This window comes from Colletotrichum abscissum (assembly GCF_030869225.1).
Source record: "Colletotrichum abscissum strain IMI 504890 chromosome Unknown Scaffold_52.1, whole genome shotgun sequence".
Taxonomy (NCBI): domain Eukaryota; kingdom Fungi; phylum Ascomycota; class Sordariomycetes; order Glomerellales; family Glomerellaceae; genus Colletotrichum; species Colletotrichum abscissum.
In genome coordinates this window covers 104,231-129,227 of record NW_026850454.1, presented here as the reverse complement: position 1 = coordinate 129,227, position 24,997 = coordinate 104,231, and the positions used below count along the sequence as shown (strand labels likewise).

The 24,997-nt window shown below is 55.8% G+C and overlaps 9 protein-coding genes across 9 annotated transcripts; 5 read left to right on the top strand and 4 right to left on the bottom strand.

Annotated features, from left to right (window-relative positions):
- Positions 1-1,151: 1,151 nt before the first annotated feature.
- On the bottom strand, positions 1,152-2,686 carry CABS01_14257 (cytidylyltransferase; the record flags this gene model as incomplete). Its single annotated transcript, XM_060547597.1, has 4 exons — positions 1,152-1,505; positions 1,585-2,368; positions 2,418-2,535; positions 2,587-2,686. The coding sequence occupies 4 exons, from the start codon at positions 2,684-2,686 to the stop codon at positions 1,152-1,154; spliced, it is 1,356 nt and encodes a 451-aa protein (XP_060393496.1).
- Positions 2,687-3,938: 1,252 nt separating this feature from the next.
- On the top strand, positions 3,939-5,168 carry CABS01_14256 (phosphoglycerate mutase; the record flags this gene model as incomplete). Its single annotated transcript, XM_060547596.1, has 3 exons — positions 3,939-4,091; positions 4,155-4,379; positions 4,443-5,168. 3 exons carry the CDS (start codon positions 3,939-3,941, stop codon positions 5,166-5,168), a joined length of 1,104 nt encoding a protein of 367 aa, XP_060393495.1.
- A 3,715-nt stretch (positions 5,169-8,883) lies between these two features.
- Positions 8,884-10,329, top strand: CABS01_14255 (uncharacterized protein; the record flags this gene model as incomplete). Its single annotated transcript, XM_060547595.1, has 2 exons — positions 8,884-9,512; positions 9,585-10,329. 2 exons carry the CDS (start codon positions 8,884-8,886, stop codon positions 10,327-10,329), a joined length of 1,374 nt encoding a protein of 457 aa, XP_060393494.1.
- A 1,555-nt stretch (positions 10,330-11,884) lies between these two features.
- CABS01_14254 (WD domain-containing protein) lies at positions 11,885-13,089 on the top strand (the record flags this gene model as incomplete). Its single annotated transcript, XM_060547594.1, has 3 exons — positions 11,885-12,151; positions 12,216-12,667; positions 12,732-13,089. 3 exons carry the CDS (start codon positions 11,885-11,887, stop codon positions 13,087-13,089), a joined length of 1,077 nt encoding a protein of 358 aa, XP_060393493.1.
- A 620-nt stretch (positions 13,090-13,709) lies between these two features.
- CABS01_14253 (uncharacterized protein) lies at positions 13,710-14,480 on the bottom strand (the record flags this gene model as incomplete). The annotated part of the gene is made up of 2 exons (XM_060547593.1): positions 13,710-14,204; positions 14,310-14,480. 2 exons carry the CDS (start codon positions 14,478-14,480, stop codon positions 13,710-13,712), a joined length of 666 nt encoding a protein of 221 aa, XP_060393492.1.
- A 284-nt stretch (positions 14,481-14,764) lies between these two features.
- On the top strand, positions 14,765-15,139 carry CABS01_14252 (uncharacterized protein; the record flags this gene model as incomplete). Its single annotated transcript, XM_060547592.1, has 1 exon — positions 14,765-15,139. The coding sequence occupies one exon, from the start codon at positions 14,765-14,767 to the stop codon at positions 15,137-15,139; it is 375 nt and encodes a 124-aa protein (XP_060393491.1).
- Positions 15,140-18,458: 3,319 nt separating this feature from the next.
- Positions 18,459-18,689, bottom strand: CABS01_14251 (uncharacterized protein; the record flags this gene model as incomplete). Its single annotated transcript, XM_060547591.1, has 1 exon — positions 18,459-18,689. One exon carries the CDS (start codon positions 18,687-18,689, stop codon positions 18,459-18,461), a length of 231 nt encoding a protein of 76 aa, XP_060393490.1.
- Positions 18,690-21,174: 2,485 nt separating this feature from the next.
- CABS01_14250 (PfkB family carbohydrate kinase) lies at positions 21,175-22,462 on the top strand (the record flags this gene model as incomplete). The annotated part of the gene is made up of 3 exons (XM_060547590.1): positions 21,175-21,319; positions 21,439-21,633; positions 21,693-22,462. 3 exons carry the CDS (start codon positions 21,175-21,177, stop codon positions 22,460-22,462), a joined length of 1,110 nt encoding a protein of 369 aa, XP_060393489.1.
- Positions 22,463-22,636: 174 nt separating this feature from the next.
- CABS01_14249 (homoserine kinase) lies at positions 22,637-23,856 on the bottom strand (the record flags this gene model as incomplete). The annotated part of the gene is made up of 3 exons (XM_060547589.1): positions 22,637-22,987; positions 23,056-23,354; positions 23,427-23,856. The coding sequence occupies 3 exons, from the start codon at positions 23,854-23,856 to the stop codon at positions 22,637-22,639; spliced, it is 1,080 nt and encodes a 359-aa protein (XP_060393488.1).
- Positions 23,857-24,997: the final 1,141 nt, after the last annotated feature.

Sequence of the window (24,997 nt, the reverse complement as noted above, 5' to 3'; positions counted from 1 at the left end):
TAGGTAGCAACCCCCCGTGCTCCCCGCCTCGTGCTTTCCCCCTCCATCGTTTAAATCTCTTCAACAGATCCCAACCCGAATTTCCTTCTCGAACATTGGATCGTATCGGTTGGGTTGGCGGAGGCGAGATCCCTCAAGGTGCCGAGTGTAACCATTGAGGCAGGTGTACCTAGCGTCTCCTGGCACTGTACATCTTCTCTCACACGATGCACCACCAATGCGAACCTCCTGCATGCATACTTCTGGGTTGGTTGCCGGAGGCCCGGATCTTCTTCCACGGTTTCCTTCACACACACACACACACACACACACACACACTCCATCTTCTCCCCGGTCAGCACGGAGAGACAATGGGGATTATCTTACCTACATATGACGAGATGGATGCCCAGATCTGGCAGCTGCTTATCCCCAACCGATTTCTAATCCAATACAAAACATCAAAGTACCTCGCCTTACCTTTGCGAACCTCAACTTGCCCGGTCTGCTCTCGAACAAGTGCGGAAGCAACAGCACAAACAGCCCAAACGTCTCAGCCCTGCAACACAACCTGGACGGACCTTCTGGGGTTGAACCAACAAGACGGGCGCAGACGCCCGGTTCACTGACCTCTGGTCACTTGACCTGGAAATCGCGGGGTACCTTGCCTACGCTCTTCTGCGGTACGTGGCTTGGCACCGGCCATGTCTCGTTTCTTCCCCTTAGATCGCGGCGCCAATCTTTTGGTTCGCACTTGTCTGCGCAGTGTGTGTCTGACTACCTACCTACCTATCACGCTATATCGTTCACAGAGAGGCGGTCTGGAAAGTATGTAAAAGACGCCGCTCATCCTTCTGAGACACACTTTCACGCACACCCAGACTCGCCCACATATGCCCAACCGAGACATCCCAAGCAATGACACGCGGAAACTAGCAGACGCGTCGTGGTAAGTATACTAAAGTAACATTTCGCTGTCTGTGGTTTCCAGTACTCTCTCCAGGTATCATTCGGCAGTTCCCTTTCTTCAGCTCGTGACCTGTTGAAGGCCATTCCATTCTGCCCTTCAACCTAATGAATGCTACTACTCGAGGTACCCAAATGTAAACATGCTACCGCCTCATAATGATGCTCCTCTTATAGACCCATGATACACACACACACACACAATCTCACTGCCGCGCCCTACCCGCCTCCCGCGCCGCCTGCTCCTCCCCGAGAATCTCCCTGCCGCGCGCCGCAGACTCCCCCTCGGCCTTGATGCCCTTCTTGCGCTGCCGCTCCTCGTACATGTCGCGGCTCCTCATGATGCGCTGCACAATCGTCCCCGCGTTGACGCTCGCAAATTCGTGCTCGCCCACCGCCCGCATGATGCCCATCTCCTTGGGCGCCGTGTACGGGTCGTACGTCAGCGGCATAAAGGCCGTCGGGCCGTGGTACACGGCGTCCGGCGTGCCCCACGGCAGAGACGTGAGGTAGGCCTTTGTCGGGGAGAATGGAGCGCCGAAGACGACGGCGTTGACGTACTGCAATACTAGTCGTTAGCACATCGCTACTTGAACAGTCATGCTCGAAGCCGTCCATCATGGCTGTTGAAGGACCTACCCTGCACTGCAACACGCAGAGACCGCGCTCGTAAATGTTCATGATGGGATAGTTGATGCCCTTCCAGTGGTTAATCTCCTCGTCGGAATGAATACCCGCCACGACGTACGCAGGCGGATAATCGCCGCCCTTGCTGACGCGCTCGTTGACGGCCTGCTCCGAATACCACCCTTCCCCGCGTGCCAGCTCCTCCTCGGCCTCGACAACCCGGCGGAGGAACTCAATGTGCCCGCTGGAAAACAAATCGAAACCGCCGTCGACGTAGACGACGCGTTGACCGATCTGCGGCCCCTTTCCCGGCAAGAACCGCGAGAACACACCCCTCTCCTCGACCGTGGCCTCGGCCTTTGCTTCCCCCGACGCAGCCCAGAACCACACCTCGACGCCGGGATTCTTCCCCGTCTCGTCGGTAGCGTACAGCTTCATCCGCTCCGTCAGGGCCTCGGCCTCGGCCTTGATCTCGTCCCGGGAGGCGGCACCCTGGCCCTGACCCTCGTCGCCGGACAAGAGATTCTCCAGGGATTTGATAAAATGCGTCTTTGTGCAGAGGAGCATGCGGCCGACGAGGTCGGTGGTGGAGATGCTGGGCGTGCGCTTGACGACCTTGAAGCGGCCAGCCTCCTTGACGAAGCGGTAGCAGTCGTAGCCGTCAGCGTCCGAGGTGATGTCGTCGCCGTGGACGACGTACTTGCAGCCGTAGTGGCTGATCCAGTCGAGCTGCGTCACGTAGGGGGCCTGGCCGATGGATTTTGTGACCCAGCGGCAAGCGTCGACAGCAGCCAGACTTTTGCGAATGTTAGTAAAGTGCTGCGAAGCAGAGTAGAGAGATGTACCGCTCTTGGAGGGTCATGACTGTTGGGCCCTTGTTCTCGAGAATGGACTCATCAGAGTGGACGCCGATGTAGAGCTCGCTGCCTAGTTGGCGGGCTTGCACGATGGCTCCAGCATGGCCTGTGATGATCAGTCTTTGAAGCTGTGAGGTATGCGTGACAGTAGACTCACCGTGGTGGAAAAAGTCGAAGCAGCCATCGATCCAGATGCGCTCCTCCAGAATCTCAGGGGCTGGCTCGCCGGGTGGGTATCCAGGGTCAGAGTTGACCATGATGGCTTGATGATGTGGGAGTTGAAGGGGACCCAATGTATCGCTGATTCTTCAGGATCTCAGGGATCTTAAGACTGCTAGGTAATGAATGCACAGAAAAGTCTTGTGATAATGAGCTGCTGGTGTTGCGTCAACAAAGTTTCACCGACTGGGCGAATTTCACATGAGGTTTGATTGAGCCTTGAAGGACGGCATGTCAATGGCTCAGGTCGCGATGTCCCGCTCCCGTAGCGGCGCCGTGTGATTGGCGAGGTTCCAGCGCCACTGCGATAGCCGAGACCCACCAGAGCTTTCCAGCGGCCGGACCGGCCACGCAACGGCGCTCACGGGGCCTTTTTTCTGGTGAATCAGGTCCCAGGTCCACTGTAAGCTCCCCGCCAGCCCTCGAGGTTCACATGTTTGGCTGTCGTGTTGCCCGCTGTCATTCATCCCGTCCCAACGGTTCTTCCCCTGTTCCCATCTACGTACCTACCTTACTGCACGTAGTACCTTACGTAGCACCAACAAAAACATCAGATGGACGGATTGGCACGTGTTTCTGACAAACGTTTGGACAAACGCTTCTGCCGCAGCACCTGATAACTTAACTTATTGTTGTGAAGCCTCCCTTTATTCAATGGACTCCTGCCCATCTCTACCCAGAGCCATCTTCTAGGCGCCTTGATCATGCAACAATGCGCAAAAAATGCGCCCTAGAAGCTATGGTTAGGGAGGGCAGGATGTCCACCCAGACCTGACAATTCTCACTGATGACTCTGGCTGGTCGAGCCATCTACCAATACTGGCAAGATGCCATAGATGAGCCTCAATTAACTATTTGTTGTCTCCATCAAAGTTAACGAAATTAGCCAGGAACAACAACAAAAACGTGGTTGGGTCTCATCCGCTGCCAGGAACCTAGGCCATTACAGGCGCCCACGTGCAATAAGTGATGCATCCATTGGTCACCGCCAGGGATTACCATCTTTCACCACCCGCAACTTTCCAGTCCCCCGGATGCCAGTTTTCTTCGGACGACATCTCGAATCTGAGTCTGGCGAGTCACCGGTACTCCATCTAGGCAATCTGCCCCGGCATGGCGCATCAATGGTCCATGAAGAAATGACTGGGGTCTTGGAGCGGGGATCGTCCGTCTTCTCCATCTCGGTGCTATTTATCCAGAGCTCTCTCCCTCCCCGCATGCGACGCTGCGATGTAGCTCTCTCCAGCTCCAGCCCTCTTGCTCATCCTCTCGACAAGCACCTCCGCCAAGATGAAGGGCCTCGTGCTGTCTTCCGTCCTCGCTCTCGCACCTCTCGCCCTCGCCGCCTGGCCAGAGGCCGAGGGAAAGGACATCAAGTACACGTCTGTTCCTGGGTACTTTTTGCAGGACGACAACAGCACTGATCCGACCGGCTTCGACTATGTACGTTTTGCCCGCCTTGGGAAACATGTCGATGCGAACCTGTTACTAACGAACCTGCCATAGGCCGCGGTCAACTTTGGTCTCGTCAACCGGACGTACCCAACGGACAAGCACTTCGACCCCGAGGGCGTCAAGACCCAATGGCAGCGTTTCGACCACTGGGTCCAGTACCTGAACTCTGGCTGCCGCAAGAGCGACAGCGTTCAGTACAAGCTGCTCTTCATGGGCCGCCATGGTGAGGGCTGGCACAACGCCGCCGAGTCATTCTACGGCACTCCCGCCTGGAACGTGAGAACATGCCGCCCAGCACCACCGAAAACCAAGGGGCTACCGCAGCTAACGTGACCACAGTGCTACTGGGCCGAACAAGACGGCAACGCCACCGCACGCTGGGCCGATCCCCTCCTGACCCCGGCCGGCGCAAACGAAGCCCTCAAGGCAAACGCCTACTTCAAGGACCGCTACGCGACCCAGAAGATGCCCTACTTCGAGTCCTACTACACCAGCCCCCTGATCCGCTGCGGCTACACCGCCAACATCACCTTTGGCGACATCCCCATCCCCGCGGACGAGCACCCCTTCGTCCCCGTCGTCAAGGAAGGCTTCCGCGAGGGCATGACGGTACACACCTGCAACTGGCGCTCCAACAAGACCTACATCGCCTCGACCTTCCCGTCTTTCGAATTCGAGCCGGGGTTCGCGGAATACGACCCCCTCTGGCGCCGCAACGAGAGCGAGACGAGCGACGCCCAGGACGCGCGGTCGAAGGCCGTGCTGGACGACGTCTTCCGCACCGACGACAAGACGTGGTTGAGCATCACCAGCCACTCGGGCGAGATCACCAAGCTCCTGAAGGCGCTGAATCACCGCGCTTTCCGGCTGTCGACGGGCCAGATTATTCCCGTGTTTGTGAAAGCCGAGGTCGTGGCGCCGGTGCCGGTGCCGACATTTGCGGCGCATGAGCCGTATTCCACGTGTACGAGCCCGCCTGTGACGAGTATTGCTGGACAGGGGTGTGTTTGCGCGACGACGGCTTCGTCGGGGCTGCTCCCGGCGGCTACGCTTATGGCGGCGTGAGGATTCCACGGGAAGGTTTCTTCGCGTGGTAGCTAGTGAAACATAGATCCCGGTAGTCGTAATGTAATGGCGATTGTGAATAACAGAGACCGGGACGAGTTCGTTCGATTGCGCCTCGAAGGAGCCGCCACCAGGTTTCCCATCTGAAGCGGGCTTGTGATAGCGTAGAACCATGTTCGAAGCAGCCACCAGCTTTTGGCTCATCCAAAGCGGATGAACTCCCCGTTGAAGTTTGCGGGAGCGCATGGTGTGGGAGAGCGGCTGATCGACGTTGAACTCATCTTTTCCTTTCCGTCTCATCTAACCCGGCTGCGGGTACAAATCTGTATCAGTGTGTGATGAGTGCTCCCTAGCGTGGCCCTCTCGGATTGTGACATTCATCTTTCTTTCTTGAACGAAGAAGATGACGTTTTCTTCTGACTACCTAGCTAAGGTAGCCATTCGGATAACAAGCCCAATCGCGTGGGTGAAATGGTGCGGGTGGTGGGATTCAAGGGTGGTATGGTCCTTGGCCGGGAGTCCGTTCACCACGTGGGACTCGAGCTTCTGGAATGTTTCAGGGTCTACGCGGGGAGACCAAGCTGCCTAGGTCTGGGACTGAGACTGATAGGAAGGCCCGGAGGCTTCCGGGAGGAGAAGGAGGAGGAGGAGAAGGATCAAGGGAGGGCATGTGCTGCGTTGTGTGTGTGCCGTGCTCTTGTTGTCGAGTCTGCGCTTTGGGCGCTGCGCGGTGGTCGACTCTGATATTTAGAAGCAACGGCTCGGTGTCTGTGGGCGCTCGGGAGCAGATGATCTGCTTGACCCCGGGGAGGATTGGCCAATCGTCAACATTGCCTTGCTTGATATTCATTGTAAAGTAATTGGTATGTATTGCGGATGATGGATGTTGTTGTTCTCGATGCCCATTGGTGTTGCAGATAATGGAGAGGTGGGCAAGGGGGGTTGAAGAGAGAGGGGGAGAAGTTTCACGATGGAATCAGACTTATTTAGTACCTCGGTGAAGGAGCGCCGGGAAATGGAGCAGAACCACCTGGATAGGAAAGCTTCCATGCTTTCGTGGTTAGCACGGCTGAGGAATATTTCGGTAAGCTGGCCCCTAGAACATTTCCCGTGCAGCCATGCCCTTTTCCCGAAGCCATTTCGTTGTCGAGTATCTCTGTCGCAAAGATGAATGTGGCTTGCAGATACTTTTGCTCCGGTGTGCAACTCGGACGTGATGTGATGATGAGGTATCAAGTTTAGCTGCGAGTTGTGGTTTGACCGATTTCTATTGAAGTCGCATTCTCCACACGTTGATGTTCCATTTATGAAGCTGGGATTCGAGGTCTTACGCAACAGAAGCTTCTTTATATTTGCATCTTCCAATGCGTTCCGTTCTTCGATGATTGCGTACTGGGGTCGTCTCACTCGGGCGATTTGGGGAACACCGTGCAGGCAAACATGAGATAACCCGGCAGAAGATCACCTGTGTACCTGTCTATGTACTATGTAAAGACCACGAACGGTGATCAGCATACAGCAACAATCACAGGGATAAACGCAGCTTGGACACGGAGCTGATGTGTTGAGAAATTATCAGTAGATAACTGATCAGTTCCTGGAGGGTGGTAGGACCTTCCATCCTCCAGATTTCTGTAGTAGCACCAGCTATTTGTGTCGTCTTATCATGTTTGGGATTATTTTCTGCCCGACTTAATTCCAGACACAACTCTCTTTTTTTTATTCACTCTTGTCATTATTTTTGTTGGAATTCGGGTACTCTTTTTTAGCCTTTTTCAAAACCTCCGAACCCCGCCAAAACAGGTCTCAGAAAGCACCCGACCGCCAAGTTCCCCAGTCCCAAGCACCAACAACAATACCTACCTTACTGTACCTACCTTAGCTACTTCAGGTGTTTAGGTGGTGCCCCGAGATCGTCGGCTACACAAAGAAAGGAACCACAGCTGCGAACGGACGGTGCAGACATTTCCCGCGGATAATCGCTATTACAAGTTCGCATACGTCAGGTGGATTGTTTGTTTCTGGCTGTACCTTACGAATAGCTCTGTGCTACATGAACCATCCCCTCACCTAACCCACACCGGCAAGGAGACTGCGGATAGTCCCTACATGTTCTCTGGGAGGGGTTGTAAAGAATAGAACAAAACACGCACGACATCCATTTCTCTGGACATCTTTTTCCCTTGCTCACTACCCCGTACTACGTCCTCACAGCTTTTGGGACTTTGCCTGGACAATCCAACACCCCCGTCCGTCTCCGAACATCATCCTGGACGTAGTTGACATCCACTTTCCCACTCCGAAGCAGCAACAAAACAAAAACAAATACAACAAACCCATAATAAAATCAATACGTCCCGGATAAACCTGACGCTCCTCTCTTTCTGCCCATCCCACCTATCTGTATCACCCACCGTCGCGAACCCCCGTCCTACATCAAGCACGCCGAAGGCTGAAGCAACAGCAGAACGAAACCCGCCCGCGACGCAACGTCTTTTACACTTTTGAACCAAAGCAACTCCAAGCTCCGCGTTTCTCCAGTCTTGATTAAACTCCAACCTGCAGGCTGACGACTAGCCCCAATCTGTCCGAATCGCATTCTGCGTCAAGTGCCGCAACCCAGGGGCCTTGAGCTAATCTTAACCTGCGGTTCCTACAGGCTGCGTGTGCCATTCGTCTAGGTATTCTACCTAGTACCTATCGGAAGGGGGAGTGAGATCAACCTTCAGTCCAGTGAACCGGTCCTATTTCCGCCTTGCAGCAGCGCCATCAGCAGCACCAGCACCAGCACCAGCACACCACATCTGCTTAGCAGCAAACCCGTGGACCGTGGCAAAGGGGGGAAAAGTGGCCTCGTGGCCTGCGATCGACCAACCGGAGACTTGAGACTGGGCAGACGAAAGCCGTAAGCTGCTGCAAAAGCAAGTCAGAGTGTCAAGCAAGGGGGGGCAATTGAGCAAGTTCGCGCATCGGGTCCAACCAGGATTCAAGCGAGCAGCACGACGCAACCACCAACCGCCAACCACGCAAACCAAGCACATACGCACCCAAGTACGCACACAAACCAACTCAACTTTGTGTTCGTACCTTACCTTAGGCAAGGGGGGTAGCAGCAACTCCATTGTATCCATCCATCCTTGGCTTGCAGACTTCATTCAGCAAAGTACCGTACCTTACCTTACTTGCGCAAGGCACCCGCGAGGGAGAGAGAGAGAGAGAGAGCAAGACACAGCAAACAATTCACTCAGCTGCACCACTCGACGCACCACCACAGATACGCACACACTCCATATCCCTCACCGGCATCTAGAGCACTCTATTCATAATTCACCCACGCAAATCGCAACCGCAACGCAACGCAGCAGTCGCAGCCGCACGCCTCGGGATCCAATACCACCTCGAACCTGGCCTGACCACGCGCGAAACCACCCTCGCCGATCGATTCGGCCCCTCGTCCGCCCTCCTTCGCCGGAATCCTGAACCCGGTCCCTGACACCCCTTCCCCTTCCACGCCCTCCTACTGCGTATCCGTACTGCGTACCCAACTACGGGAAACTCTTCCACCTCCCTGGCGCGAACCACACCGTCATCCCCCGTCATCCCGCCCGCTCTCCGTTCCCGTCCCCGTCCAGCCCATCCTCTCACACCTCTCTCCCACTACCACTCCTAGGCGGCCCAGGCTCAGCCTCCAGGCCACCCCCTCCAACTCAAAGACATGCAGCGATCCGGACCACCTCCCACGACCGCCAATGCGCCATTCTTCTCCTCCTCCTTCTTCTCCTCTTCTTCCTCAAAATCCCGTCCCGGCACCTCCTCTGGCGAACCACCGGAAAAGTCCCAGTCCCAACCACCGCCGCAACCGTCCCCCTTCTTCCCGCCGCCCCTCCAACCGCAGTCCTCCGGCCCCAACGTCCTCCTCAAGGACCGCAAGAACTCCTTTGGCCGCAAGACCTCCTTCAGCTCGCCCAACAAGTCTTCCTCCCTATCCTCCTCCTCCTCCAAGCGCCGCGCCAACAGCTCCAGCTCCGGCGGAGGAGGCAATGTCGTAGTCACCGACCGCAACGTCCCGCCCGCACTCCCCGACTTCGCCCTCGCCGCCGCCGCAAAGATCACCCGCGACGCAGACAACATCCAGAGCCCCGCCTCCGCCGACAGCTTCTCCAGGATGCTGAGCCGTACCCAGACCGGCTCGACGAGCCTGGCCCCCAGCGACCGCCTACAACCCCCGCCCACGTCCGCCACACATCCCAACATGTGGCAGTCGAGCGAGTCTGTCGTGTTGCACATGCAGATGCAGGAGATTGCGAACAAGAGGATATCAACATTGGACTATCTACGGAAAGCGTATGCTACCCTTCTCTCTCTCTCATCCTCTCTCTGCTTGGAATACTCGCGTGCTAACCATGATTCAAACAGACACGAAGGCCGAGTATACTGGTTCAACACAATCCTCTTCGACAAGCCCGACCTCGCCCGCATGCCCTCCTTTGAATCGCGCAAACTCGCCCGCCGCGCAACAAACTACCTCCTCCTCGGCCTCTCCCTCCCCACAATCGTCGACCTCTACGCAAACACCCCCATCGAGTTCCTCCGCAGCCTCAACAACCTCCTCCAAGAATTCGAATCCTTCCAGCAACTCCACAGCGAAGGCGGCACCTCCACCTCCTCCCTCTCCCGCGCCCGCCTCCCCTCCATGTTCCGCCGCCAGGGCGGCAAATCACGGCGCAGCACCAGCGGCGCAAACGACATCGGATACCCCCTCGACTCGGACTCGGCGAGCGGCGGAAGCTACGGCGGAATCGGGGGCTCGTCGAGCGCGAGCGCGAGCGTCATGTCCTTTGCGTCGAGCGATAACGATCTGTTGCCGGGGGAGGTGTACACGCACCTGCTCACGCCGTCGCTACCGTTCGAGCCGGACTTCTACGAGACGTTTGCGACGCTGTGCGAGGTGCTGATTGACGTCTACACGAAGGTGCTGAGCCTGGTGCCCACGCCGCGGGAGACGACGGCGCCCGTGGCGGAGCTGTTCGCAAAAGCGGATGCCAAAGTGCGCAAGATCATCGTGCAGGGCGTCGTCAAGGAGTTTGAGGACAGCAGCAGGTCGCACATCAAGACGGAGGTGGCCAACATCGGCAAGGTTGTGCTTGGTGGGCTTATGTGATGGAGAATGCCGTACGGGATATATGGGACCCATGTCTGGAATGATTTGCATTGTTTTTTGTTCACGGAGTTCTTCCTTCTTTTGGCGCACCCCTTTTACGAATGGATGGTTCATGTTTGAAACGTGGAAGAGATTTTTGGCGCAGGGCATGTTATGGCGAGGCTTTTCAGATATACCATGTTCATGTTTGTTTCTATTCTTCTTTATATATATATGTATACCTCTATGACATGAGCCACAGGGAGAGCCAACATATCTCGGACTTTTCAGTCCTTTGATAATTGAATGATACTTAAGAGAAAGAAAAAAAAAATGTTCCAAGTGTTCATCAGATACCATAACGCATGTTTTGTCGCTCACATTGGCGGACCCTAAGGCCTCTCACCGTCAGTGCTTGACTCTATAGGTAATCATCATCGAACTTGAACTGTGTCCCAACATCCCCCGTTGAATCCAGGGCATCATAGACGGGTGAGACTTCCCACGAAGTCCAGAGTGTAGGTGTCTAGCCCCTTTGCGGACCAACAAAAGATTGAAGACGAAACCCTCAAGAAACAAAACCCAAAAGGTTTGGATTGAACCCCCCTCGCACCAAGAATAAGCCCCATCGAGTAACACGCCCCAACCTCAGTACAGAGGTCGTGGACGGGCAATCGCATACCTATCGATCTCGACGAAAGACCCTCCGACGAACCCTTGAATTCGCCCGGCAAGCGAGACCCTACCAACGGCCACCCCGTCATCGAAAGCTCCTCTAACCCATGATCCCCGACTCGCAACTCCCCAGGCGCGGACTCATATCTTCATCCAAAGGGTCCCGGAAAGCGGAAGCAGGGTCTCGAAAGAGCAGAGAAGACCAACGATGTAGCGACGGGGCAGGGTTGTGAAAGAGCTCATTGTGTCCGGACGCAGGTCTTGGAGGTCAGCCGCTGTGCTTCTATGGCGGCGCGTTTCCGCGGCGTTTTGGCTTCCCCTGTAACAGGAAAGTAACGTGTGTCCGGGGACTTTCTCCCAAAGCTTTCGCATTTGAGACTCCCGTGAAGGAAATCTCCGTTTGTGAGCTTCGATGGCGATTTGTCGGACGAGAGGGGTTGAAGAGAAGAAGAAGAAGGGAAAAGAGTAGACGCGAAGCTTGCAGTCTTTTTTATAAAGAAAAAAAAAGTTTCGGAGCTGTAAGGTGGGGCTCGTTTTGTGGCTGTTGTGCTGTGGGGACCTCTCTCTCTCTGCCTGCCTTTGAACGGAGGTGTGGCTCAAGCGCAGGGACGTCAGGCACCCAGCCTTGTGGCTTTTTCAGCCAATGGAAGGTGGCCATCACTTTTCGCATCGCGACTGCCTTCGTGCCTGGTCTGTGGAATTTGGACGGGAAGCTTCACTTGGAGACGATTCCCAACAGCTAGTTGAAGCTTCCAGCCGCCTGCCTCTATTGCCAACAATCCTCTTCAGCAGACACACTGATCGACAGGACAACGCGTATTTCGAAATTTCCTGACACCATTCTTACCGCCCACGCAGAAACACCACAGCTACGTAGCTCGATCGACAACACACCGACAACATGTCCGGCCTCTTTGGCGCCGCATCGGCGGCCTCGTCGAGCAACACGGTCGGCGATCTCAAGCAGGACGTCGCTCTCAACAACCCACCCGAAGACAGCATTTCCGATCTCGCCTTCTCTCCCGCCCAGAACCAGACCAGCGACTTCCTGGCAGTCTCCAGTTGGGACAAGAAAGTCAGGATATACGAGATTGCCCCCAACGGGCAGAGCGAAGGGCGGCACGCCTACGAACACGATGGCCCAGTCTTGGGCTGCGACTGGTCCAAGGTACGATATCTCCGTTTCTTACGTCCATACGTAACGAGTCTCTGGCTAACTTTCTTCCAACAAGGACGGCACAAAAGTTCTCTCTGGCGGCGCCGACAAGGCCGTCAAGCTCTGCGACCTGGGCTCCCAGCAGACAATCAAGATTGGCGAGCACGACCAGCCCGTCAAGTCGGTCCGCTTCTTCGAGTCGTCCGGTACTCCGATGGCCGTGTCGGGCTCCTGGGACAAGACGGTCAAGTACTGGGACATGCGCTCGCCCACACCCGCGGCGTCGCTGGCCTGCCAGGAACGCGTATACACGATCGACGTGCGAAACGATCTCCTCGTCATAGGAACCGCCGACCGGTACATCAACGTGGTGGACCTCAAGAACCCGACAAAGTTTTACAAGACCCTGCAGAGTCCTCTCAAGTGGCAGACGAGGGTCGTCAGCTGTTTCGCGGACGCTGCTGGCTTTGCCATTGGTAGTATCGAGGGACGGTGCGCGATTCAGTATGTCGAGGACAAGGATGCTACGTAAGTTTTGATTGCTGTGAATACGCGAACGAATTGCGGCAGGCGGCTGACACTGCACAAACAGATCCAACTTCTCCTTCAAGTGCCACCGAGACCCTCCCGCCAACAACGTCACCAACGTCTACGCTGTCAATGACATCTCCTTCCACCCCGTTCACGGCACCTTCAGCACGGCCGGCTCTGACGGCACCTTCCACTTCTGGGACAAGGATGCCAAGCACCGTCTCAAGGGCTACCCCCAGGTCGGCGGCAGCATCACGGCCACTACCTTCAACAAGACCGGATCCATCTTCGCGTACGGTATCAGTTATGACTGGGCTAAGGGCTTCCAGCACAACACGCAGGCGTACCCCACCAAGGTCATGTTGCACCCGGTTCAGGCGGATGAGTGCAAGCCTCGCCCGACCATGAAGAAGCGATAAATGTAGAAAGGTGTCTAGTGGTTGGACGAGTTAGATTCATGCCTGGGTGAGTCGGTGGACGGTGTGCGTCAGGCAATTGAGCACAGGACGTAGGGGGCAGACGACAAGTAGATGTTATTGCGCCAGGATGGACACCTGTGTAATGTACGAGGAGGGTCGATGAATTCGGGGTTTTCAGTCACTGAGGTGCAAGCAAATGTTAAGGATCGCGAAACATATCCGCGAAAAGGAGTGTACGGTACCGGACGATACCAAATTGGCAATCAAAAGTTTTTCAGAATCAATTGTCACCGTGCCTTTGCATGTAGTTAATTGGTGAGGCTTGAAGTTTGGGCTGGATCCGCTCAAGCAAGATCCAAATGTGAGCCATTGAATTTTTGAAATGCTACTCGTACCCGATTGTGAATGTCAAGTTGGTGTTCCTACCAACTGAATCGCAATTAAAACCATGTAAACCAACGATGACTGAAAAAAAAAGAATTGTCTCGACTGCTATCCAAGCAAGTCCACATACTAACATGACGTTGAAGTAACATCATCCGCTTTGCTGTTTAGTCTCACATCATAACAATCATCCCAACCCTTCCGTCGGAGCACACAGCATTTCTAATTTTCTTGTCTTAGAAAGCAGGCTTCTGCGACGACCCAACAACGTTATCGACAAGTCCCTTCCACAAATCTCTCAGACCGGGCTGGTGCGCCTCCGTCTCGGCGGCGGCCTCGCTGTCGTGAGCCCACTTCAGCTCCACGCCGTCCACGCCGAAGCCCTCGACCTCCGTCAACGCGGCGGCGGTGGTGACGTTTTCCGGGTGCGCGGCGACGATTGAGATCTCGGGCTTGGAGAGCGGGAGGGCGTCCGCGGCGGAGGCGGGGGTCTGCTCGTAGAGGGATTGGTGTTTTGTGGTGAAGGAGTCTGGGAGGAGGGGCATGCGCATGCCCGCGAACTCGTTTCTGGGGACGGGGTCGTAGGAGATGGGGAGGATGGTGAAGTCCATTCCGCCGGCGTTGGGAGAGGATGATGCGCCGGAGGAGAAGGTTTGCATTTGGCGGACGGAGGGGGAGGTCCGGGTTGGCTGGGGGGTTGGGCGGTGGGTTGTGCTCAGGGTGCGGGCGGACTGCGGTGTTGTGTTAGTTGGGGTTTCTTGTTTCAATAGTAGAGCTTTCTGGTGAGAGACTGCGGGGAGTGAGGGGAAGGGAAGGGGGGAGAGAGTGTGACATACATCGTGCTCGCGGGTGCTCCGGTTCTGGAGGAGCTCTGCGTATTTCGGCATGAGGACGGCGCCGTGGTTGACGTTGTAGTGAGACTCGAGGAGGCCGCTGGATCGGCTGGCCGTGGCGGCGGAGTTGATGGAGCGGGTGAGCTTTGCGACGGGGGCGGTGATGCGCGACATGTTGGCGGTTTTGGGGGGTTGGGGGGGGGGGGGGGGGGGGGGGGGGGGTGGGGGGGGGGGGGGGGGTGGGGGTGGGGGGGGGGGGGGGGGGGGGGGGGGGGGGGGGGGGGGGGGGGGTTGAAGAGATTCCGATGTGTTGGTTGATGTTTTTGGGGTTCAAGTGCCGACCAGGCTCGTAGTTCTGATAGCTTGTTGGAAGAGGTTGGTGACGATGTCTTGAGACTCAGATGTGAGGTGAGAGTGAGAGGTTGCTTCAGGCTTGCTGAGTGCGAGTGGCAGAGTAGATGCGTGTGTACGGACGGACGGCAGATGTAGTAGAGTTGATGAATGGTTGGATGGATGGGAATCAAGAGAAGATGGAGGGGGAGTTGCACGGCAGATATACAAACGCACGGAAGGAGGGAAGGGCGGGAGAGAGATCAGAGATCAGAGACAACGAGACAGAGCTTCACTCACACACACACACATACGCGCACTATCTTGCCACACGAGCATTCACACACACACGTACACCTCCATGCACACAGGGCGTAGATACACACCCTCTCTTGTCTGACGACCCCCGGAACTGGAACTGGAACACTGGGAACTGGAACGGGGACTTGGCCAGGGTGGGCCGGCGAATACGTTTGGACAGGTTTGGATTGGGGAGAGGGTAGGGGCATGGATGGGATGAGATGCGACGGAGTGAGCGGTGGGATGAGATTGAGACAGAGACAGAGATAGAAGGGGAGGGGGAGGGCGGTCCCAGGTCTGGTCTGGGTTCGGGGATGGGATGGGATGAGAACGGCGGTTGCGGTTGTGCTGGTGGAAGTGGTGAGTGAGTGAGAGTGTGGTATGGTGGCAGACTAAGGTAAACGGTAAGTAAGAGTTGCATCCTATCTGAACCTACCTAACGAGGGAATGAGAAAAGAAAGGTACTTGCGTTGCTAAGAAACGTGGAATCAGGGTCAAAGTACAGGTCGCGCCCGTTGTCCGTGTAAGAGGTACGAAGGAGGTGGATGTACCCGGAGGTCCGGTGAACGGCGGAGGACAGCCTGCATGGCATGGCATGGCCTTTGGCCTTTGGCGGAGGGTGAGAGCCGGGTGCCGGGAGTGGGTGAGATACCCTTGCCAGCAGGCACTTGGTATCCGTTTCCGCATACTTTCTGGGCTTGACTTTCCATTAGTATGGCCAATGAGTATAGCGCTATCGATCTGTAGAGCTTGGTTGAGCCTGTAAGCTGCCAATGTTGTGCTAAGAGTATACTGCCGTGAGAGTGAGAGTAAGTTGAGTGAGTGAGATGGCCCCCCTGGTAATTGTTGAGGAGGGATCCAATCAGATCAGCAGGGGCCTCAGGGAGAACAAGTCATGGTTATTTTGGTTGGTTGAGTGGGGGAGAGAGAGACGCACCTCAATGTATGTGTCGGCATTCTGCCCCATGGGTGGGAACGCTATTGTGCCACCACGCATGCACATAAGGCGAGTCTTGTTTAGTCTGTTCCCCGCGGATGCAGTTGGTCTCGTCCCTCTAGTTTCCAGAGGAGCCGACGAACTCTACAGTGAGTTAGGAGTCGCGAGGCAAGATCACGTTGACTATGAAGTTACATGGGCAAGTCCATCGCCAGACTGGCTGTACGTAGCTTGGTGGGTATTGCGGATGAGCATCCGTAGTGGCCACACTATTTTCCAACTATTATACAACAGAAATCCAAGCAGGAGTCGGGGAGCACTCAGCAGGCTGGGCACCAGACCGCCCCGATCTGCGCGGGGCGCCGCGTGAGCTGACGACGGGAGGGGAATGGCGCGGGTATGGCATGTATTTCCAGCCAACCTACCCCAACTCCCCTCAAAGCTCTCAGGGATTTTGTAAAATGCTGTTGCTGTTACCGTCACCGCTCCTGGATCTGGGATCTACTGGCGCTGAACCCAGGGTTCTGCATTGTGGTGGTGGTGCGAGGACTGATACTTACCTTTCAGTGACCTCCCGCGGAGTCGGACACAGATTCTAACCGTGCCAATCGTGCCAATCTAGTGCCGTTCTGTGGAGAATGGAACGGCTGCCGTTTGCAGATTCACTGTGACAGTGGGCCCAGTACTCTATATCTAAACTTGGCAGGAAACGAGGCGCTGGAGACAAGAGAGACATATCCATCGATGCGCAAGGACGAGAGAGAGCAAGGATGGGGCACGTGTATGCGATGAGCACGTTCAGGCAAAGAAGACTCTACCCGTGGAGCCTGGACTGGGTTCGGTGGTTCACTTGGTTTCTTCGAGGTGGTCGGGTACTGCGATGAAGCAGCTTCGTGACCCTGCCAAGGCGGGCACCGGACGGGAGGTAAGCAGTACAAGTAAGGTAGGAGCAGTAGGCGAGCGTGGGTTGCCATAGCGCTTCTGTCCATAGGGAGGAGGGTGGAAGATTGAGCGAGAACGGCCGAGCCTATTCCGCCAACCCCAACCCAGAAACCTATCAAATTCGCGGTTGGTATCACCGTGCAGTGATTTGCTTGGTTGTGCGAGTCTAAACTAGTGCCAACTGCGAACTGGCTTTCTGGTGTCAGATTGTCATGGTTCCAATCGTGATGCCAAGTTCGATGATCGAAGAGACGAGCGAGTTGCGGTGGTGTGAAGGCGAGGAAACATGATGGAGGGGGGATGACGAGCGGTTCCCTCTAAGAGATTGACACTGAAGATGCAGGGGACGACGTTGGTCAAGCAGACGAAGCAGACTCAGAGGCAACGGCGATAGCTTGATGTCAGACAGACACGTTCCAACGTCCCCATGGGCTCTTGGAGGATTCCCGGTGATACCGATAAGGAACGGGCTGGGTGTTGTTCGACACGCCCTCCTCAACAGAAATAGAGACATCCATAACCCTTTCAAGCCTGGCTGGTCCCTGGACAGATTGTCACAGTAGCAGAGCAGGAGTAAACAGGAAACCCCAGATACCAAACTGGGATTCCACAGATCCGTCGCATGATAGAGTCGCCTGGGCGCGCCAGTGAATACACAGCCAGTATCGCTGACCAATGTCACCGGAGTTTAGGCACTGTTACGTGGCTGGCTCCACGACTCGGTGTCGATGTTTGTGATGATTTTCAGGGACGGCATTAACTTGAGAATATGACTATGCGGAATTGCAGATCGCGCGGCGCCCTTCGTATCCATCGAAACGTCAGGTATCCATCAAAATGCTTGTTGAGCTGAGTTGGCATGGCATGGCTGGCTCCCAGGCTGTGCACCGGGGAAGCGTGAAGCGTTATTGACTCCTTGTCGACTACAATTTCCACTTATGAATCACAAGGAGCTTGGCTACGACAATGGTATTGACTGGCACTGACAGCGCGGGTTGACTTTCGCCTTGACAGTCTCCAGGTCCCTGCTTGGTGCTTGGGGTGAGGGTACTCGAGGCGAGCAGGAACAGAAGACAGAAACGGGGGACAGGCGAAAAGAAGGACAGGGAACTTGGAAGGGAAACCAAAAGCTTCGAGACGTTGAGGAGCTTGGGCCAGCTGCGGGTCCCCCGGTACATGCACGCCGGCTTCCCGTCCCTTTGCCCCCACTCACACCACACTACGTACCAGTGCTTACTTAAGGTGCCTTAGTAAAGGTACGAGGATACTTCTCTCTTCGTCAATCCTCTCGGTCAACAGCCCAAGCAACCGTCACCAACACGGCCATCTGAACGGAGTACAACACTCAGCAGCCACCTCACACTTCCTTCGCTCTCACACCCGCGCACTATGAACCACAGACGCACCACTGACGCTCGCTGTTACTACACCTTACTCTGGCGTGTCAGAGCCCGCTGGACGAACCGTCAGACTCGCTCAGGGCTAAGGCACGGCTGGTCTGCCACTTGAAGATTTGTTGACCGAGACGCGCATTGGCGTCCTTTTTCCGTCGTCTCCATCCATCCTCGCTATTATTCTCTCTCTTCAGCAACGGCTGGCTTGGCCATCGTAGCGCTTCCCGTTCCTGTTTTCGTCATCCGTTCTTAGACACTCTCGTCGAGCTTCCGTCCTGGACTCTGGACTCTGGCCTCTTTGGATCGCAAGTTCTCCTTTCGCCGTGGTCGCCCCTGGGATTGTCCCAAAGAATCGTCGTAACATAGGTACCGCCCTGCCCTGCCACGCCTGCCAACCAAGACATGCTGGGGCTGGTTAGCGTATCCCCCCCTGCCGCCGGGAGACCTGCAACCCCATGATCGCCCTTGTCGGCTGGGCATGCCTGGCCTGGATGGGGTTCTCTCGCTCGACATCACTGGCCAGTCGCTCAGGGGCCAGATGGCGGACAGGGCGAACCGTTGAGGCTTGACTCTGGGCTCTTGAATTAACCCTCCGAAGATCGCACTGAGCCAAGGCCAATCTATTTGCCTGCCAACATGGTGGAAATTGCACCTGGGACAGTGCATCAAGGCATAAACAAGATGACGGACAGATACACAGGGCGAAGCTACACACTGGCACGACACGCTGGTGGTTGGTAGGCAAGCCGGGACCTGGAAGCTCAGGGGAGCTCCATAGCTTCTTGGGCTCACCGCTTGGGGTTCAGATCCACCGTCCCGGGGGTGTTTGTGCCGCTGCCGCAGGTCGAATTACTCACTGAATTGGCGTCGGTATGATTGGCCACAGAAGAAGGACGATCGGCGCATGGCCAGATCGTTGGGAAACCTTGCCAGAATCCCATGTCCTTCTCGAAATGTCCACCGTCACAGACGGCGACCCACGACAGTTGTACGGCAATCGTTCTCCGACTTGAGGATGTTTGACGGTTCGAATTGTCAGGTTGGGCGGGTAAGCAAACAGCGCATCTTGAATCGGTCTTGTGCACCCCTACTCGGTGCGAACGGCACCTTCAAAATTGTTCCTCTCTCATCCGCGTATAGTTCACTGCCAGTCCTTGAAGCTTATGCAAGGTGTGGCAAGCTACACTTCAGACGGCGTCTCAATCTGTTGTTCGCTGTCCGAACTAGACCTCCGAACAGCTCGGCGATATTCACCCCCCATGGACCATGAAGTCATGAACAAGACTCCATCGAGACGACAAGAACCTGATTCATGAAGAAGCCTTCGAAAACGGATCCTTGATGACGACGGCAGGGAGAAGCGCCGAAGAAGGAGGCCTAGAATCCCGAACGTTCTGATACTCGCGCCCATGCAAGCGGACGGATTAAAACCGAGAAGAAGAGGTCGGAGAGCGAGGTATCTATCGCCGAACATCAGACCAACCCGTCGCCGTGGGGGTCGTTCGGACAATTCTCTAATAGCTGGAACCACCAAAAAAGACACACGAATCAGGGCCGAGTCTGTGCGAGGGGAAAAGTTCTGAGGGGAACCACTGGCCCGGTTCCTCGATCAAGGGAAGGCCCTGGAGTCTGTTCCTTCTGGCGTGTGTCTGGAAATTCTGGTTCGACTCTTGTTATTCCCCAGCGCCGGTATTTTTAGTAGCCCATGGCGTCTCGGACGGGGCGACGGCCGTGCGACGACGTCTGCCGCTCCCGTGTATGAAGTTTGATTCTTGGACCAGGTTAGTTGTGCTGGGGAGACTGACAGGATGCTTCGGCTCGGCTTTTTTGACAAGATTGTATCTTGAAAGCAGAACTACACTGTGGAAATCCATTATCGGGAATCCCATGGGGAGCTCATTCTTGCGAAGGAGCTCCAGACGGGGTGGCTTGACTGATACACGCCTCATCTGCGTCCGGCCACGCCGCGAATCTCTCATGTAGTAATTACGATTGGCGCCTACATGTGGCGCGATATCGATGGCCTCGTTCTACTGTTTTGCCTTCTCGAATGCCTACTTCATGTGTAAGTACGCATATGTTCCATGCAAATGCAAATGCAATGCTGTCTGAAAGGGTAGGTATGTATGCGCGCCGACGATTTAGATACCAACACGCACAAATAAGGATCATTCAAAAAGAAACATGCCGCCGGGCCTGGCTTATTCGAGATTGGTGATCAGGAACGCGTGATTGGCATCCAGGCACTCGGGAGTACCCTACCTATGCCTACCTCTCTGAGCCTCTTACATTGGAACACTCAGTGAGGCGAATGAGATGCGGACGATTTCACATTCACCGCTCATTCCCATGCTGCCCCTAATCCACGAATCCGAGGTGCCGTCTTCGCCTCAGTATCCAGTCACATTTCATGATCTCAGACACACGGATCGCCAGGGAGAATTCTACGTTTCGGGGCGGTCGCGGCGAGGATACCGGACGCGGGAGCCTGTCTAAGATAAGAGATTGTCTCTGGACACACAGTGGCCGCGGCCAACGATACGTCGTTAAAGCCGCTGTGGCGTTATTGGTCCATGAGCTGTGATAATGGCGTTTGAAACATAGAGCACCAAGCTGGTGTGGCAGATATCATCTATTCGAGATCCGTGGATGAGCAAAGAGACGGGCCGGGCCCGGGAGATGGATGGACATCGTCGTAACAACCTTTTTGGCATGGGCCTCCCCCCATACCTTGCGTACCTATCCATATTCTCCAGCCCTTCGCAGGGAGCGCAGCTCGGAATTACGAGGATCCAATCACTTCGCCTCACCCCGCCCACGTGTTTGGCTGCGGGCGAAAAGGTCTCAAACGGGGGCCGGGTGTGGTGTGTCTCTCTCAACAAGACCTCAAACTTCTGCCATCTCATTCCGGGGCGTAATGAGTCTAAGCACCCCGGGACCTGCCAAACGTGAACAGCCAATCATTATGTCCGAATCGCCGGGCGGTCCGGAGCCGGGGATGGGGTTGCCGGCTCCGGCTTTTATTTCGCTCGGCATGGTTGTGATTGACGAGCTCCGCTTTCCGGACGGGAGAGTTCTTCGCGACGTTCCCGGCGGTTCTGGGTTTTATGGTGAGTGGAAGCTGTGGCAGCCGGACTTTGAGCCTCACCCATGGTTGGCTTCTTCCTCCTCGGTGTCGCTTTCTTGGGAATATTTCAGAGGGTGAAGCTCAGCTTCTAATATTGGTTAGGTACTCTCGGCGCACGCCTTGCCATTCCGCAAAATGAGTCTGCGAATGTGTGTTGTGTCATTACGGCTGGATCTGACTCCCCGACTACTGTGAGACAGCAGATTGCGGGATGGGGTGTCACCGTTCATTATGACGAGACGCCGGATAGGCTGTCAACGAGAGGTCTTTTGGAATATGAGAATGATGCCTTTGGAAGTGAGTTGCTGATATCTTTCCTGCATGAGTCACGTACCCGGACTAACATCGACTCGCAGAAAAGACGTTTCGATATACTGTGCCACCATTACACCCGAATCTAGCCCGGCTTCCTGAACCGCTTCTTCGATCCTCGGTGGTTCACACCCTAGCGACACCAGAAGATCTCGAACGTCATATGGAAACCCTCACAAACCTCCGCGGTGAAATGGAGAACCCAAGTTCCCTAATCGCATGGGAACCCTCACCTATCAACATTCACAACCGCGAGGCCGAGCACATGAGAGCCCTCCACCTTTCAGATATATGTTCTCCAAACGACCACGAACTCCTACGTATGAAGGGCATGCACGAGGGCCCTGGGATACCCTACAACAGGGCACTTATCGAATACCATGCCATCAATCTCTCCAGTGGGATCAAAGCACCGGGGCATTCTGCATTGCTGGAGGAAGTGCGGAACAGACCGCGGGTCACGGTCATCAGGTGCGGCGAACAGGGCTGTCTCACGATTCCCCGGGGCGGCAACCCGATATGGCTGCCCCCTTTCTACGACCATGGCTCTTCGAAAGTCCAAGACCCCACAGGCGCCGGGAATGCGTTCCTCGGAGCATTTGCAGTTGCTTTCGCGAGAACGGATGACGCGGTGCTTGCGTCCGCGTATGGGTCTGTGGCGGCCGGCTTCGTTATCGAGCAGATTGGTCCGCCTCGGAGAGAGGTCATCGACGGCAGAGAGTGCTGGAATGGGGAGGCGTTTGAGGACAGGTTGAGGACATATCTGGACAAGGTCGCGACATGGCCGACCGACGGAGTACTGCAAAGCAAGTAGATCAAGAAGCCTCAGGATGGTCATAGAACGGGTCGGACTTCCCGGTGGTCATCTGGGTATCATAACGAGATTCTAAATTTCCCGACCTCTAAATGCTTGATAACGTGGCCACTCGCCCAAATCCGTGTTCTAAGTTTTCAACCCTTTTTCCTTTCGCCAGCTCTTTCTCGCCTCTCACCGGATAACCTGCGTTCCCTCAGCGGGCTCCAGAATCTTCCACTCGCAGCCGACGTTCTTATCGGCGTTGTTCTCCCTGAGAATCTTGATGATCTTGTTGGCAATCTCCTCAAAGTTGCCCGTGGCGAGCGCGAGGATGGTGGGACCCGCGCCGGACAGGCAGACGCCGAGGAAGCCCGGCTGCGTGCTGGGGGACATGCCCTCGACGATCTGGCTCAGGCCAGGGATGAGGGTCTGGCGGTAGGGCTGGTGGATCTTGTCTTGCATGGCGAGGTGAATGAGCTCCGGGTCTGGAGGGGAGGTGCCTAGTGCCACGGGGAGAAGAGCTATTCTCTGCATGTTGAAGGTCTGTGGTTTGGTTAGTCGAGGATGGGACAAAATACATGAGGGACTACAGGGGGTCAGGAGGTACTTACAACGTCGGGACGGGTGTAGTGCGGCGGCAGCACCTCACGAGCGAGGTGGGTAGGGACCTGGAAGTCGGGAATGATGGCGATGGCCTTGATCTCCTTGGCCCAGGGGAACTTGATGTGGTGGCCGATGCCGTGGGGCGGCTCCGGCGGGGTCTCGCCCGTGTCGACGCCGCCTGCCGGGGCGGGCAGGACTTCGCTAAGGGGGATCTCGATGCGCTGGACGTCTTCGGGCTTCAGGGGGCGGAGGTAGGTGCCGACGAAGCCGCCGTATAGCGAGGCGCCGACATTGTCAGGGTGTCTCTCTGGTTTGTTTGTGAGTAACACTGCACTGGAGATGTCGAGGGTATCATTACTAGAGAAAGGGGGTTACTCACCAATCATCAAACAGAAGTCGAATAGTCTGTCCAAGCTGAGGTGATCCAGGTGTCCGACCTCCTTCCCGAGCATGACGCCGGCAACGACAGCGGAGCCGGAGCTACCGAGGCCGCGGCCGAGCGGGATGGGGTTCTTGATGTGGACATGGGTCTCGACAGGGAACATCCGCTGGCCGTGGCACCGCAGGACGTAGAGGGCGACGCGGGTGATGAGGTTGACGGACGGGTCGAGGCTGATATCAGAGGAGCCCTCACCCTGGCCCTCGTAGGTGAGGCGGCAGTTGAGGGGCTCCGAGGAGGAGGTCTTTGAGCGGTCGACGGTGACGTGCAGCTCGAGGTAGACGGAGAGGGCGAGGCCGATGACGTCGAAGCCGGGGCCGATGTTGGCCGAGGACGAGGGCGTCTTGATCACGAATGTTTCTTTGGTCATGGTAGGCGAGGCTGGCGGGCGGTGTAAGTTGGTTGGATGAGGGAAGGGGGTGAGTGTGTGAGTGTGTGTGTGGGCTGAGGAGGTAGGATGAGGTGAGGGGTTCAGATCAATTCGGTGAGGCGGGGTGAAAGCTTCACGTCGATCGACGGTTGTCTCAATGGAGGTTATGGAATGGATATGTGATACCTTCTGGTGGCTTTTACGTGAGACGAGTATGAAATCTCACGCAGAAAAGTGAAAATGAGAGTGAGTCTAGCTCAGTATTGCTTAAACTGGTGTCGTTCGTGACTCAAAAAAATTGGACGTCGCCCGATGACCGGAGCGTCTCAGCGGCCCGGCGCTGCTTCCTGGTGGGGTGAAGCCCTACAGGCTACAGTGTACACAGGTACGTCCCCTTCGAGTGCGGGGTGTCCCTCCGGGCGGCCATTGGCCAATGAGAGTACTGGATGCTGCTCAATGCACGGTCAGCTCTCAGCGCAGTGTCACTGTCTTATCGCCCTGCTCCAAGGCTGAACATCCTCCACTCAGCGCACCTCACCTCACTGAAATGAGGTGACCACACCTGCAGCTCTATCTTATCTTATCGCGTAGCCTCTTCCTTCTCATCCAATTTCCTTTTGACTTTCTCTGCTCGGAGCCTCTTGCCAATGACAACTGCATCTTGCAACTACATCTCATGCCTCATCCCGGGGTCAGGCTGTGTGACATACTGCTCACTGTTCTCAGCTTTCGACTGACTTCCAGAAGCTGGCGGCACCCATTCCCTTTTGGCTTGTCGACTTACCAACATAACCAGCCTCGTCAACAAACTGCCAAGAGTTCCACACTCGGTCAAGATGCTCGTCTGATGATAGCAATACTTCAGGCGGACCACAGAAGTGTCGATCTCTTGAGGAGCTCCTCGTGATCTATCGCAGCGATTTGGATAGCATTCCCCTTGACAAGTTTGGATGTCATCCGTATTAATCTATTCTCTTCCTCGCCTTACATCAGCCCATCTCTAAACTCCATCTCGTATCGCCATCTTCCTGCGAGCAACTCGCCTTCGGGTAGTCCCCGAGACTGCAGACAGCCGAGTCAGTAGCCTGACTGGGCATCTTTCTCCCAATACTCGAAATGATCGTGGCTCTCTTCACGAAGA